Source organism: Aquarana catesbeiana, linkage group LG03 (genome assembly GCF_042186555.1).
Source record: "Aquarana catesbeiana isolate 2022-GZ linkage group LG03, ASM4218655v1, whole genome shotgun sequence".
NCBI classification, from domain to species: Eukaryota; Metazoa; Chordata; class Amphibia; order Anura; family Ranidae; genus Aquarana; species Aquarana catesbeiana.
Window position 1 is genome coordinate 735,746,465 of NC_133326.1, and position 16,763 is coordinate 735,763,227.

Here is a 16,763-nt window from a genome sequence, read left to right on the forward strand (position 1 = left end):
GGAGGGGAGGAGCCTGTGCAGCTGCTTACCTCCATTGCTGCCATCAGTGCGTCTGCAGGAGGATCGGTGTAGGCCGAAGCCGGGGCCTCGATTTGTGGCTGGGCTGACGGCACCGTCAGGGCTGTTTGCGTGTGGGCTCCGTTTTTTTTCCACAAACCGGTCAATGGAAGGGGGATGTCACCCGGAGGAGGATGTGTGCCCGTGGGGCTGCTCAGACAGGCTTTTATATGCCGGTTTTGTGTCGTGCTGCAGGAGCCGAGGAGAGGAGCAGTCACTCCATGCAGCACCAGAACCGAAAGTCCAACACCCACCATTTTAATCTGTAGGGGCTCTGCTTTAAAAAAAATATATATAATGTTTGTGGGTTCAAAGTAATTTTCGAGCAAAAACAAATTTTATTTTCATGTAAACAAAAAGTGTCAGAAAGGACAAGTGGTTCAAATGGTTAGAAGAGTGGGTGATGTGTGACATAAGCTTCTAATGTTGGGCATAAAATGCCAGGACAGTTCAAAACCCCCCAAATGACCCCTTTTTGGAAAATAGACACTCCAAGCTCTTTGCTGAGAAGCATGTTGAGTCTATAGAATATTATACATTTTGCCACAAGTTTCAGGAAAATTATTATTATTATTTTTTTTACACAAATGTGTCACTAAATGATATATACAGTGGGGCAAAAAAGTATTTAGTCAGCCACCAATTGTGCAAGTTCTCCCACTTAGAAAGATGAGAGAGGCCTGCAATTGTAATCATAGGTATACCTCAACTATGAGAGACAAAAAAAAAAAAAAAAAAATGTGGAAACAAATCCAGACAATCACAATCTCTGATTTGGAAAGAATTTCTTTGCAAATTATGGTAGAAAATAAGTATTTTGTCAATATCAAAAGTTCATCTCTATACTTTGTTATATATCCTTTGTTGGCAATGACAGAGGTCAAACGTTTTCTGTAAGTCTTCACAAGGTTGTCACACACTGTTGCTGGTATGTTGGCCCATTCCTCCATGCAGATCTCCTCTAGAGCAATGATGTTTTGGGGCTGTCGCTGGGCAACACGGACTTTCAACTCCCTCCAAAGTTTTTCTATGGGGTTGAGATCTGGAGGTTGGCTAGGCCACTCCAGGACCTTGAAATGCTTTTTACAAAGCCACTCCTTCATTGCCCGGGCGGTGTGTTTGGGATCATTGTCATGCTGAAAGACCCAGCCATGTTTCATCTTCAATGTCCTTGCTGATGGGAGGAGGTTTGCACTCAAAATCTCACAATACATGGCCCCATTCATACTTTCATGTACATGGATCAGTAGTCCTGTTCCCTTTGCAGAGAAACAGCCCCAAAGCATGATGTTGCCACCCCCATGCTTCACAGTAGGTATGGTGTTCTTTGGTTGCAACTCAGCATTCTCTCTCCTCCAACACACGAGTTGTGTTTCTACCAAATAGTTCTACTTTCATCTGACCATATGACATTCTCCCAATCCTCTTCTGGATCATCCAAATGCTCTCTAGCAAACCTCAGACAGGCCCGGACATGTACTGGCTTAACCACTTCAATACCAGGCACTTAGACACCTTCCCGCCCAGGCCAATTTTCAGCTTTCAGCGCTGTCGCAATTTGAATGACAATTGCTCGGTCATGCTACATTGTACTCAAACATATTTTTTATCATTTTGTTCCCACAAATAGAGCTTTATTTTGGTGGTATTTGATCACCTCTGCGGTTTTTATTTTTTGTGCAAAAAATTTAAAAAAAAATGAAAATTTTGAAAAAAGACAAGTTTTTCTTTGTTTCTGTTAAAATTTTTTGGAAATAAGTATGTTTTCTTCTTCAATGACGGGCACTGATATAGCGGCACTGATGGGCACCGATGAGGTGGCACCAATGAGGTGGCACTGACGGGCACTGATGATGGGCACTGATAGGCGGCACTGATGGGCACTGATAGGTGGCACTGATGGGCACTGATAGGTGGCACTGGTATGCGGCACTGATGGGCACTCATAGGTGGCACTGATGGGCATTCGTAGGTGGCATTGATGGGTACTTATGGGTGGCACTGATGGGTACTTATGGGTGGCACTGATAGGTGGCATGGATGGACACTGATGGGCACTGATAGGTGGGCACTGATGGGCACAGATGTGCACTGACAGGTGGCACCGATGGACACTGATGGGTGGCACTGATGACACTGATTGATGGCACTGATGCCCCTAAAGGTGGCATTGCTGGGCATCAGTGCTATATAATGGTGCCAATCAGTGCCCATTGGTGGGCACTGATTGGCACAGATTGGGCACATTGGGCACATGTGGATGGCCATGGGGTACATACCTGGCCATCCACATGTTGCCCCTTCCCTGGTGGTCCTAGTGGCAATCCCTGGTGGTCCAGTGTGGTGATCTGAGGGGGGGCTGTGCTGATAAACAATCAGCACAGATCCCCCCTGTCAGGAGAACCGTTGATCGGCTCTCCTCTACTCGCGTCTGTCAGACGCGAGTAAGGAAAAGCCAATCTACGGCTCTTCCTATTGACATCGTGATCAGTCGTGATTGGACACATTACCAAGATCGGTGGAGCGGTGTGTCAGACTGACACACCGCTCCACCGATCGCTGTGATGCGTGCCCCCGCGGGCACACGGTGGCATGTTATCCTGCTGGACGTTATATGATGCCCAGTCAGGATAACTGAACCACCGCCCGGCATCTGCTATGGGCCGGGCGGGAAGTGGTTAAGCAGGGGTACACGTCTGGCACTGCAGGATCTGAGTCCCTGGCAGAGTAGTGTGTCACTGATGGTAGCCTTTGTTACGTTGGTCCCAGCTCTCTGCAGGTCATTCACTAGGTCCCCCTGTGTGGTTCTGGGATTTTTGCTCACCGTTCTTGTGATCATTTTGACCCTACGGGGTGAGATCTTGCGTGGAGCCCCAGATCGAGGGAGATTATCAGTGGTCTTGTATGTCTTACATTTTCTAATTATTGCTCCCACAGTTGATTTCTTCACACCAAGCTGCTTGCCTATTGCAGATTCAGTCTTCCCAGCCTGGTGCAGGTCTACAATTTTGTTTCTCTTGTCCTTCGACAGCTCTTTGGTCTTCACCATAGTGGAGTTTGGAGTGTGACTGTTTGAGGTTGTGGACAGGTGTCTTTTATACTGATAACAAGTTCAAACAGGTGCCATTAATACAGGTAATGAGTGGAGGACAGAGGAGCCTCTTAAAGAAGAAGATACAGGTCTGTGAGAGCCAGAAATCTTGCTTGTTTGTAGGAGACCAAATACTTATTTTCCACCATAATTTTCAAATAAATTCTTTCAAAAATCAGACAATGTGATTGTATGGATTTGTTTCCACATTTTGTCTCTCATAGTTGAGGTATACCTATGATGACAATTACAGGCCTCTCTCATCTTTTTAAGTGGGAGAACTTGCACAGTTGGTGGCTGACTAAATACTTTTTTGCCCCACTGTAGCTCAGCTCACACATGGCATTGGTATATGTGAAATTACAGCCCAAAATACATTTTGTTGCTTCTCCTGAGTACGGGAATAGCACATGTGTGAGACTTTTTGGGAGCCTAGCCGTGTACAGGACCCCAAAAAGCAATCACAGTTTTGGAGGCCCTGAAATGTCAAGATAGCACAATTCTGACCCCTTTTTGGAAAGTAGACACCAGGGGCGGATACAGGGGGGGGCAACAGGGTAATTGCACCCCCCCAAAAATATCACTGACTGCAGTGCAGTCCCGACTCCCGAGTCTCTCTCTCTCAGTATCATCACCAGCCGATCAGCGGCACCGAGAGAGAGACTCTGTGTAATAATTATGCGGCTGCACTGAGGAGGTGGGTGGAGCCGCGCCTGCTGGCTTGGCCTCTGTATTTCCTACACTGGTTGCTAGTGCCTAGCAACCAGTGACGTAAGTGAGTGACGTTGCCGCTTCTAAGGAGGAAAGCGAGAGAGAGCATTCAAAGTGGAGTCTTCTTCTGACCAACTCCGTCCCTAAGTGAGAGTGTTGGCTCCACCCCCTCGGCTCCTCCTCCCTCCATCTTCTGCACAATCCATACTGCAGGCCTCCGCCCCTGAATGGGTGTTGGCTCCACCCACCTCCTCACTCTATCTTCTCCAAACTGCAGTGCAGAGCGGTGTGAACCCAGGACATCTAATGTCATCAACTGCTGCCTGTGGAGTACAGACAGACTAGTGCAATTACCAGATCCCGCTCATCTCATTGCTCATCTCATTGCTCCTGTGGCCTGCATGGGAGCCCCTCCCACTACCAGAGCACCAAAATATTTCACTAAAAGTGAGTAAAAGAATAAATGAATGTGTCAAATCGCAAAATAGATGTGTGCCATAACTGTCATTATGTATGAAAAATTGAAAACAAAATGCTCTTAAAACTTGTTCAATGTTAACCCCTTCAGCTCCGGAAAGTTTTACCCCCTTCATGAACAGGCCATTTTTTGTAATACTGCACTGCGTTACTTTAACTAACTGACAATTGCGCTGTCGTGCGGTGCTGTACCCAAACAAAACTGATGTCCTTAGAGCTTTCTTTTGGTGGTATTTGATCACCTCTGGTTTTTATTTTCTGCAAAATAAACAAAAAAAGACCAACAAATTTGAAAAAAAAAACCCAATTTTTAACTTTTTGGTATAAAAAAAATTCTTCACCAGTTTAGGCCAATGTGTATTCTGCTACATATTTTTGGTAACCCCCCCCCCCCAAATCAATCAATAAGTGTTTATTGATTGATTTGCACAAAAGTTATAGCGTCTACAAAATAGGGGATAGATTTATGGCATTTTTATTTATTTATTTTTTACCAGTAATGGCGGCGATCAGCGATTCTTAAGTAAGCAACACCTAATTTTCTGGCAGTGCCCCTCCCGAGACTAGACTCTGGATCCGCCCCTGGTAGACACCCCAAGCTATTTGCTAAGAGGCATAGTGAGTATTTTGCAGATCTCATTTGTTTTGAAAAATGAAGAAATAAAAGGAATTTTTTTTTCTTATTTCAATTCTCAAAACTTTGTAACAAAAAGCGAGATCTGCAAAATACTCACCATGCCTCTCAGCTTGGGGGTCTACTTTCCAAAATGAGGTCATTTGGGGGGTTTTGTGCTATCTTTGCATTTCATGGCCTCCGAAACTGTGATAGGTAGTGAGGAGTAAAATTACCTTTTACGCCCTTAGAAATCCTGAAGGCGGTGATTGGTTTTCGGGGTCCTGTACGCGGCTAGGCTCCCAAAAAGTCCCACACATGTAGTACTCAGAAGAAGCAGCAGAATGTATTTTGGGGTGTAATTCCACATATACCAATGGAATGTGTGAGCAATATACCAATTTTGTCCTTTGTCCTTGTGAAAAAAAATATTCAATGGGCTCAACATGCCTCTCAGCTAATTCCTTGGGGTGTCTACTTTCCAAAATGGGGTCATTTGAGGGGTTTATACTGCCCTGCCATTTTAGCACTTCAAGAAATGAGATTGGTAGTCATAAACGAAAAGCTGCATAAATTCCAGTAACTATACCATAGTTTGTAGACGCTATAACTTTTGCGCAAACCAATAAATATATGCTTATTGAATTTTTTTTACCCAAGACATGTGGCTGAATACATTTTGGCCTAAATGTATGACTAAAATTGAGTTTATTGGATTTTTTTAACAAAAAGTAGAAAATATCATAAAATGTTATGTCTTTTTTTCATTTACATTGCAAAAAATGAAAACCCCAGAGGTGATCAAATACCACAAAATGAAGCTCTATTTGTGGGAAAAAAGGACACAAATGTTGTTTGTGCACAGCATTGCATGACCGCGCAATTACCAGATAAAGCAGCGCGGTGCCAAATTGTAAAAAGTTCTCTGGTCATTAAGGTGGTAAAACCTTCCGGGGCTGAAGTTGTTTAGGTAAAAAAAAAACCTTCATCCTTTACATCCTCTGTAATAATTCCTGTAACATCCTAGTATATGATCTATATCTATGGAGATGATATCTGATTGCTGGAGACACAAAGAATGGGGGATGAAAGAATAAAGTGCTTTAATGTGAAGCAGGGCCGGACTGGGAATAAAAACCAGCCCTGGAAATAATTTCATACCAGCCCCATAGCATTTTTATACCAGCCCAACTGCATAACGTCGTTATTTTTTTGTTCACACAATGGAAAACCATGCATTTTAAAGCACATTTGAAGAGTGTATTATATATAGATAAGAGAGACATGGAATTTACAAACAGCAGCAATTTTTTATTTTTTTACTGGCAAAAATCATGGTATTTACTGGCACATTTTTTACTGATACTGCAAAAAAAAGGTGCCGTAAATGGCAGGTTTCAGTGCAAATATCAATATTTAAGCTATAAACTGCTATTAGCAATGTGTTAAGTCAAACACCATATTTCTCCTCTTACATTAAGGTCAGATTAATATAACCCAGCACAGAGTTCCCCCCATACATCAGGAGGATTCCCCTTTACAGTGCAAGGGAACTCTGACATAAAGGGGAACATTGCAGATCATGATCTAAGCAGGAACTCTGATATAAAAGGGGGGCACTGGTGACCAGAGACCCCACTTATATCAGAGTCCATTGCTTTCCCTTTTACATCAGAGTTCTCACTTACATCAGGGTCTGCAGCATTGCCTTTACATCAGAGTCCCCCCTTGCACTGAAAGGTGGAATCCTGCAGACTATGATGTAAAGGGGAACTCTGGGAATGTGGGGAGGACTCTGGTGACCAGAGACCACCTTCTGCAAAAAGAAAACACTAAGGTACGGGGGTTTACTGATATGAGGGGGAAACCTATATATCAGTGCCCCCTTACAATATTGTATTGACCCCCCCCCTCAGGTAGGCCTAGCGGCGCTGTCACTGACCTCCTCTCAGGTGCACCGTACAGGGCTCAGTCAGTCGGCTCCAGCTCGGTGGCTCTGGTTTTATCCCATAGTTTCCTCTCCATAGTCCATGCATGTCTGACTTCTCCCATGACCCCCATCCCTGAGGCACTTCCACTGTTGACTCCGCTCCAGACTGCAGATGTGATATAATACAAGAGATGGTCAGAGGCTGCGGATGGTACAGGAGAGGTCAGAGGCTGCGGACGGTACAGGAGAGGTCAGAGGCTGCGGACAGTACAGGAGAGGTCAGAGGCTGTGGACGGTACAGGAGAGGTCAGAGGCTGCGGACGGTACAGGAGAGGTCAGAGGCTGCGGACGGTACAGGAGAGGTCAGAGGCTGCGGACGGTACAGGAGAGGTCAGAGGCTGCGGACGGTACATGGGAGGTCAGAGGCTGTGGATGGTACAGGGGAGATCAGAGGCTGCGGATGATGCAGGGGAGGTCAGAGGCTGCGGATGGTGCAGGGGAGGTCAGAGGCTGCGGAGGGGACCACAGGAGAGGTTAGAGGCTGAGGAGGGGACGACAGGAGGTCAGAGGCTGAGGAGGGGACGACAGGAGGTCAGAGGCTGAGGAGGGGACGACGGGAGGTCAGAGGCTGAGGAGGGGATGACGGGAGGTCAGAGGCTGAGGAGGGGACGACGGGAGGTCAGAGGCTGAGGGGGGGGCGACGGGAGGTCAGAGGCTGAGGAGGGGACGACGGGAGGTCAGAGGCTGAGGAGGGGACGACAGGAGGTCAGAGGCTGAGGAGGGGACGACAGGAGGTCAGAGGCTGAGGAGGGGACGACAGGAGATCAGAGGTGGAGGAGGGGACGACAGGAGGTCAGAGGCTGAGGAGGGGACGACAGGAGGTCAGAGGCTGAGGAGGGGACGACAGGAGGTCAGAGGCTGAGGAGGGGACGACAGGAGATCAGAGGCGGAGGAGGGGACGACAGGAGGTCAGAGGCTGAGGAGGGGACGACAGGAGGTCAGAGGCTGAGGAGGGGACGACAGGAGATCAGAGGCGGAGGAGGGGACGACAGGAGGTCAGAGGCTGAGGAGGGGACGACAGGAGGTCAGAGGCTGAGGAGGGGACGAGAAGAGGTCAGAGGCTGAGGAGGGGACGAGAAGAGGTCAGAGGCTGAGGAGGGGACGAGAAGAGGTCAGAGGCTGAGGAGGGGACGAGAAGAGGTCAGAGGCTGAGGAGGGGATGACAGGAGGTCAGAGGCTGCAGGAGGGTGCGAACAGGAGGTCAGAGGCTGCAGGGGGGACAGGTGGTCAGAGGCTGCAGGGGGGACAGGTGGTCAGAGGCTGCGGGGGGGGACAGGAGGTCAGAGGCTGCAGGGGGGGACAGGAGGTCAGAGGCTGCAGGGGGGACAGGAGGTCAGAGGCTGCAGGGGGGACAGGAGGTCAGAGGCTGCAGGGGGGACAGGAGGTCAGAGACTGCGGATGATGCAGGGGAGGTCAGAGGCTGCGGATGGTGCAGGGGAGGTCAGAGGCTGCGGAGGGGACCACAGGAGAGGTCAGAGGCTGAGGAGGGGACGAGAAGAGGTCAGAGGCTGAGGAGGGGACAGGAAGTCAGAGGCTGCAGGGGGGGACAGGTGGTCAGAGGCTGCAGGGGGGGACAGGTGGTCAGAGGCTGCAGGGGGGGCAGGAGGTCAGAGGCTGCAGGGGGGGGCAGGAGGTCAGAGGCTGCAGGGGGGACAGGTGGTCAGAGGCTGCAGGGGGGGCAGGAGGTCAGAGGCTGCAGGGGGGGCAGGAGGTCAGAGGCTGCAGGGGGGGGCAGGAGGTCAGAGGCTGCAGGGGGGCAGGAGGTCAGAGGCTGCAGGGGGTGCAGGAGGTCAGAGAATGCAGGCTGCAGGGGGGGACAGGAGGTCAGAGGCTGCAGGGGGGGACAGGTGGTCAGAGGCTGCAGGGGGGGTGCAGGAGATCAGAGGCTGCAGGGGGGGGCAGGAGGTCAGAGGCTGCAGGGGGGACAGGTGGTCAGAGGCTGCAGGGGTGGGCAGGAGGTCAGAGGCTGCAGGAGGTCAGAGGCTGCAGGGGGGGTAGGAGGTCAGAGGCTGCGGGGGGGACAGGAGGTCAGAGGCTGCGGGGGGGGACAGGAGGTCAGAGGCTGCAGGGGGGGACAGGAGGTCAGAGGCTGCAGGGGGGAGGTCAGAGGCTGCAGGGGGGAGACAGGAAGTCAGAGGCTGCAGGGGGGAGACAGGAAGTCAGAGGCTGCAGGGGGGAGACAGGAAGTCAGAGGCTGCAGGGGGGAGACAGGAAGTCAGAGGCTGCAGGGGGGGACAGGTGGTCAGAGGTTGCAGGGGGGGCAGGAGGTCAGAGGCTTGCGGGGGGGGACAGGAGGTCAGAGGTTGCGGGGGGACAATGAGGTCAGAGGCTGCAGGGGGGGGACAGGAGGTCAGAGGCTTGCGGGGGGGGACAGGAGGTCAGAGGCTGCGGGGGGACAATGAGGTCAGAGGCTGCAGGGGGGGACAGGAGGTCAGAGGCTGCAGGGGGGGGACAGGTGGTCAGAGGCTGCAGGGGGGGACAGGTGGTCAGAGGCTGCAGGGGGGGACAGGTGGTCAGAGGCTGCAGGGGGGGGACAGGTGGTCAGAGGCTGCAGGGGGGGGAACAGGTGATCAGAGGCTGCAGGGGGGGGACAGGTGATCAGAGACTGCAGGGGGGGGACAGGTGATCAGAGGCTGCAGGGGGGGGCAGGTGATCAGAGGCTGCAGGGGGGGGCAGGAGGTCAGAGGCTGTGGGGGGGACGCAGGAAGAGGCACAGGCCACCAGACGCCAGACACTGAGCACTGCAACCGCTTTACCTTTAAAAATGGCGCCGCTCGGCGCCATCGTGTCACTGCGCATGCGCCCGCATTTCCGATAATTGCCGAGCGTGTACGGGTTTTCCGAGCACGGCTAACCTCGGAACAGCGCTGGCGCCTGCGCAGTTGCACGTTGGCCCGGCCCCCGCAGCCATTTTTCTTTCAGGCGCCGCTGCCCTCACAGCAGCCGCAGGGGTAGCCAGACCACCGGCCCACCGGGGGATTTCCCGGTATCCCGGTTGGCCAGTCCGGCCCTGATGTGAAGTGTCCCCCATGTGAATGTAGAATCCCATTGTAAATATGGAATATCCACCAATATAGTACTTGTATCTCTAATATATCCCAGAAGTCTCAGCACTAAAGGCTGTAAATGTATATCCACCCTTCCCCCTACATTCTCTATAAGGGATCCTATTCCTGCCACAATCCAGTGATCTTCAATGGGAACTCCTGATTGGTGGACTTTAGGAAGGTGATGGACTATTGGGGTCACTGGGGTATCCACCATCAGAAATTCTGCTGTATTATTTCATAAATCCCCCAGATCCTTTCCTTTGTCTATCAATTTCAGAAGTCACTGTATGAGACACTGTGTGAGGTCCTGCTTAATAACCGGGTACATAAGGGGGTGACTGAGCTGTCACAGCACCCCCTCTTTATACTGTATTACACATTCATCTTATAATATAATATCATGTGTCTGGATTTGTCTCTGCAGGTTGGAGGTATGTGGTATGACTTCTTCCGGCTGTGATGATCTCCGATCCATTCTTATCAATAATCGATCCCTCACCAGACTGGATTTATTATGTAATAATCTGGAAGACTCTGGAATTAAACTTCTATGTGAGGGGCTCAGACATCCTGACTGTACTCTGCAGGATCTTATGTGAGAATTATCCTATATATTATGTAATATTCTGCAGGATTCTGGTATAAATCTTCTATGTGAGGGATCCAGACATGTCACCTAGATGAAAGTTATACAAAGACAGACTTCTGATTGGCCGGTTACACTGGGAGTTCCCATCATAATTCTTTCAAGTCACTCACTGTTATTGGCTTTCATCCCCTCCCCCTCCACTGACTATCAGAGATCAGACTTTGGCTGGGGTCACACTGGAGGTCACAGCAGCTCACAGCAGGGGGTCCGGTGCGTCTTCATTCACTGTTTCAGGTCCGATTTCTGCCTGAATTTTGGGCTGAATTTGGGTCCTGAAACAGACCAGAAGACACACAGGACTCCGTATTCTCTTCATTCAGTGACCAATCAAAGACAGATGGTCCTCAATTAGAATCTGGAAGGACAGAGCGAGTCTCTAGACCAGAAGTGACCCCAATAAATTCCCCCCATCCTTGTAGATATAAAATTGTCACCTCACTGAGCCTCAAAGAGAAGTCCTAGTCATTTCATCTACAAGCCCAGCAGAGGACGAGGCCGATACAGTGAGAAGACCCCGAACTGTCTGCCAGACATTGATTTATATCAGAGATCAGAGGAATCTATTTTATCTCTCATACAAAATAAAATATTAGTTGTAGAGAGATGGAAATAATTCCTCCTGATTGTAGACATGTTGGGGTACATGTACATATAACATTGTATGTGTAGTGAGGATAGAATCCAGGAGAAACCCCCAGAATGGTTCTATGGAGTCTGATCACACCAGACAAGCACTGATTGGTCTTGTTGGGATCAGACTCACATGCCGGTGTTGGAAATCCAATCCTCATCCATCAGAACCATTCATGATCCATTTAGCTCTGGCTCCTTCAGAACACAGGACTGGCTTCTGGGCTTGGCAGGGAACACCCCCCAGGGTTGATTGGATGATGGCTAAACTCCACCCACATCCATAAATTGAGGATTCTGAGATATGGACAGGGTGATTCCCATGGTGCCGGTCTAACTGGTGAATAGCGGATGTTCCTGACATGTTCCTGTCACAGGATAATCCTCGAAAAAGTTTATTTCTGTTTTATTCTCACAGCCAGACTGTGTCTGTCCTTTTGTCTTTGTTGTATTTTCTGTCATTCTTTATCTTTGTACATATTTTATACACTAAATAACAAACTAGTGTAGCTCTGCTCTATATTACACAGACAGACAACCTACCTGCAGACAGAGGTAAGTGTTACCACAACCCCAGTGTTACTATACGGCTGTGTAACTATGTAACAAACCACCGAACCACCTGATCCTGATACTTCCAAATAATATTTACACAACAACAATTATAATACAAAGCAAATACTACATACAATATGTAGCGCTGATAGATTTATGATCTACCATCTGATAGGTAAATTTAGTGAATTGCTCGTTAGAGGAAGTTAGATTTGCCTCTGTTTCAGCTTGGCTGAGTTGCGTGTAGTTTGACACTGAGTCGGTGGGTGTCGTTGTTACCCTTAGCTGGTGTTGGAAAAGCAACGTGTCAAAGCGTATGGGTGCTCCTCTGTCCCGGAGATAACTCGGTGGAGGTGCTCCTCCGAGTTGCATTTTGGGAAAGGGTACTTATGGGACAGACGCCATGTTTAGGGGTTCGTTTTACAGCCACCTGCTGGCCCTCCTGGCCGACAGGTCAGTTAGAGTACCACCTCGTGGTACTCCGTTACGGAGGCCTGCGTCGCTGCCGCGTGTGGGTGGGCCCAGAAGCCTGTCTGGGACCTACCACAGCGGCAGAGGAATGGTCCTGAGCTGTCTTTTCAGAGTGAAAAAGCTGGACAACTGAGGAGATCCCAGGGGAGGACCCATCATGGAAGGACCATGCAGAGTGTGGTCTGGAGAGGGGCCTGGTGACTCGGTTGGAGGACGTATCCTGAAGTAGTCTTATTACATAGTACTGCCGGGTTGGCTTAGAGGTCTAAGTACTGTGTCTGACATTCACCGCAAACCAGTACATCCTGTGGCAGAGAATCGTAAGGGTTTATTCCAAGCAAGTCTGTGACAGAGACTTTTGTTTGTGCTATGTACTGGCTGCTAGGCAAGTGAGAGAGGCCTATCCAGGCGAGCAAAGATCGTGTCCCACAAGGGGATCACATTCAATTACAGTATTCAACTCTAAAGAATCCTAAAGAAAGGTATTTGAGCTTCCCTGCAGCTTTCCTCCTGCCTCTTTCCTGCTACTTCCTTTGTTACTTGGTTCAATAAAGCATTGAAAGCATACTCAAGTGTTGGTGCTTGTATCGTCCAGAGGTAAACTCAACGGAACCCTAAACCCGGTGCCTGTGAAACAGAGGTATCGAGAGTAAAGGTAACAGCCCGCTTAAACCAGCAGCTCCACCGAGAGTTAGTGCTACAAATATATGTCTGCTACTACCACAACCTCAGTGCTGTAACAATGTGTTGTAGAATAATGAATTGGTATCAATACACTTTATGCAGAAAACTAACAACTTTATACAGGTAATTGATACCAAAGCACCAGTGCTGCGACTGGCTGGTAATACCACAACCCCAGTGCTGTGAGTATGTGTTGAAAACTAAAACATTATTAATTTCATTGATGTCAAAGTTCCAGTGCTGCAATTTGAACTTATTTTGATGCATATAAATTAGTATTAATACATTTTATGTAAAGAACACACAACTGTATACAGATAATTGATGCCAAAGTACCAGTGCTGTGACTGGCTGGTAAAGGTGCCTTTTGTGTTTTTTGTTTTTTTTTTTTGTTAAAATAACAAACATATTATACTTACCGTCTCTGTAATGATTTTGCACAGAGCAGCCCCGACCCTCCTTTTCTTGGGTAATTCCGCTGGCATAGCAAGCTGCTTGTTATAGGGGCACTTGTACATGCTCGCTCCTGTGCCAGCTCTGTGTGTAAGATGCCCCCCGCTCCCTCCTCATTGGCTGTGATTGACAGCAGCAAAAGCCAATGGCTACCCCTTCTGTGTCTGAACCAATGAGGAGGGAGAGAGCCAAGAGAGCCTCTGCTCTTGTGATCAGGCTCAGGTAAGTATTGGGGGATGGGAGGAGCTGCATGCAGAAGCTGTTTTACCTTAATACAGGGAATGCAGAGAATTTATTAACCGTTCCTGACCAGCTGCCGCAGTGGTAAAGCAGCAGGTTAGCTCTCCTGCATGAATCGCCGTCATTGTACGTCAGTTGCATGCGTGGATAAGGGGGGCATGTGTGCACCCCCTCTGTCCCCATGAAGATCGTATTAATTTCAGAACCAATCAGTCTACAAGACCAGGCCAATGATTTCTGGCCTGGACCTGCCGATCGGTTCTGACTAATAGCAGACTATCCTCTGCCTATGTAATGTAAACACAGGCAGAGGAAGTGATGTCACCTCCCCTCGTGGTTTAGTTTCCAGTGAGCGAGGAGAAGACATCTACTGTGAGTACACCAACACTACACTGACACCAGGACACGTAGGTACACATTTAACCCCTTGATCACCTCCCGATCGCCCCCCCTAGTTAACCCTTTCACTCCCTGTCACAGTGTCACTAATAGAGTGCACAGATCTCTTTTCTGATCACCATGTTGGTGTCAGGTTTTAGTGTGAGTTAGTGGTAGCTGAATCCCAGACAGCATCAGATTAGTGCCAGGTACACAAACACGCACACACTATATAGCTCAATTACTAGTATAGTATTTGAACAGATCAATATCTTTGATCTGATCAGATCTATACTAGTGTCCCCAGTAGTATAATGTTCCCAAAAAATGTGTTGTTAGCAGGATCAGCCCAGATACCTGCCAGCACCTGCGTTTAGCCCCTCCGCCCAGCCCAGCCCACCCAAGTACAGTATCAATAGATCACTGTCACTTACAAAACACAGCACACAAATCTGCAGCATTAGCAGAGTCACACCTGATCCCTGCTAGCGTTAAAAGTTATTTTTTGTAGCGATTCAAGCAGTCTCTGACAACCAGGTGCTCTTTTACCTGTGAGTTGCACTAGCTGTACCTATAAATTTAGAGGCCAAAATGTCTAAACAGAGGTACACTAGTGAAGAGGCCTACATGTTGCTGAGCATGACAGATGAGAGAGAAGGGGAAGCCTAACTGTCAGATTCAAGCTCAGTATACAAACCCGTAGAGAGCAGTGGCACCCTGACAGATAGCTCTGATCACAGAGTAGTGGTCCCTGCTAAGGTCAGGCGACCCCATTCTTCTGTTGCTGAGGTGCAACAACCACAGGGTTCCTGTATGGAGCAGAGAGCCCGTAGTAGTGCCACTCATCCTTCTGGTGAACTGGTAAGCACCAGCAGCCTAGTACATTCTGGTCATAGACAACCAGTACTGCAGTAACACTTGGTGATATGGTGAGTCCCATAAGTGCAGTTCAAGCTGGTGCAGTGATTAGCACAAGTAGTTCTCTGCAGCCACCAAGAGTTTGAACACAGGCCAATAGAGCCCATGGTGCCCTTACTGATGTGTCTGAAAATCCTGATTGGCAGCCCACCACTTCTGCAGCGCCCGTACTTCCCCCATCCACTGGCTAACCCAGAATTCAGGTGGAAACAGCGGATTTTACTTCCCTTGACTTTTACAAGCTATTTTTCACGGAAGATCTGTACAGATCTATTGTGGACCAAAGCAATTTATATGCTTGTCAATTTATCGCCGCAAATCCCCATTTGACCCTTGCCAGAGAATTTGTCTGGAAACCTATTACAGTTCCTGAATTTAAGACCTCTCTGGGCCTATCCCTCCTCATGGGCATTACTAAAAAGTGTAAGTTGCAGTGATATTGGTCCACTGACCCAATTCACCATATGCCCGTGTTCTCTGCTTCCATAACCAGGACTAGATACGAGCAGATCTTGAGGTTTATGCACTTCAACAAAATGAACTCTGTCGTCCTCGGGTGACCCTGAATACAATCAGATCCACAAAATTTTGCCCCTCGTAAACCACTTCAACCAACAATTTGCAGGCTTGTTTATTCCTGATCAAGTTGTCTGTGTTGATGAATCCCTGATTAAGTTTTCTGGCTGCCTTGCTTTCAAACTGTTTCTCCCCAGCAAGCGTGCCAGGTATGGGGTCAAGATGTATAAGATCGGTGACAGGGCCATAGGCTATACAAATAGTTTTATGGTTTATGGGGGAAAAGACTGTTGAGCCCCCCCAACTGCCCAGACTACATAGGGAGCAGCGGTAAGATTATTTGGGACTTGGTGTCACCCTTATTCGGAAAGGGGTACCACTTGTATGTGGACAATTATTACACAAGCGTGCCACCTTTTAGTCACCTTTTTGTTTTTGGAATTGGCGCATGTGGCACTGTGCGATCTAATCACTGGGGCTTCCCACAACATCTTGTAGATTCCTGACTTAGATGGGGAGAGAGCCTGCTTGAGGTGCAATAAATTGCTTGCAGTGAAGTGGAGGGACACATGGAATGTTTTCTTTCTGTCCTCTATTCATGCAGATATTCCTAAATTTCCAGGAAGAGATCATCACAGCCCTTCTATTTCCAGACGATGCTGTGGCCCAACTTCCCAACGCAAATACAGTAAGCCAGCTGCATGACAGGCATTTTCCGGATGTTCTCCATGGTACCCCTACTCAAAGAGCACCCCAAAAAAATGTTGTGTCTGTAGAAAATGCGGATATAGGCCTGACACCCGCTTTTATTGTCCCTACTATCCTGACCAACCTGGTCTCTGCATCAGTGACTGTTTCCATCGCTACCATACACTAGTGGATTATTTGACCAGGCGCAGTCCAAGGGCACAGTTTCAAAAGGTCACGAAAGATAAGATGGTCGCTGCATTTTGAGAGACCCTAAGCTGGAACGTTTATAGTTACAATAAAAGTGTATTTAAAAAAAAAACATTAAATAAATGAATAAATAAGCCAAAAATAGTTGACGTTTTGACGTTCTTCTCTCTATTGTTGCTCTATGTTTTACTGTATTTTATGCTTAACTGTAATGTTTTATTGTTACTGTGTTTTATTGTGTTTGCTTTGCAGGTATGTCATTCAACTCTAATGCCCCGTACACATGATCGGACATTGATCGGACATTCCGACAACAAAATCCATGGATTTTTTCCAACGGATGTTGGCTCAAACTTGTTTTGCGTACACACGGTCGCACAAAG

The 16,763-nt window shown here is 48.4% G+C and overlaps 1 protein-coding gene across 3 annotated transcripts in view; it reads left to right on the top strand.

The window, feature by feature from the left end:
• Positions 1-16,763, top strand: part of LOC141133852 (NACHT, LRR and PYD domains-containing protein 12-like) — a 220,144-nt gene that overhangs the window by 163,532 nt on the left and 39,849 nt on the right. For 2 of the 3 annotated variants that reach the window (XM_073623434.1, XM_073623435.1), the window contains one exon: positions 10,414-10,584. The exons of the other annotated variant lie outside the window; for it this stretch is intronic. In XM_073623434.1, the coding sequence (XP_073479535.1) occupies positions 10,414-10,584 (171 nt within the window). The remainder of the gene's footprint in view (positions 1-10,413; positions 10,585-16,763) is intronic. 3 annotated transcript variants of the gene reach the window in all.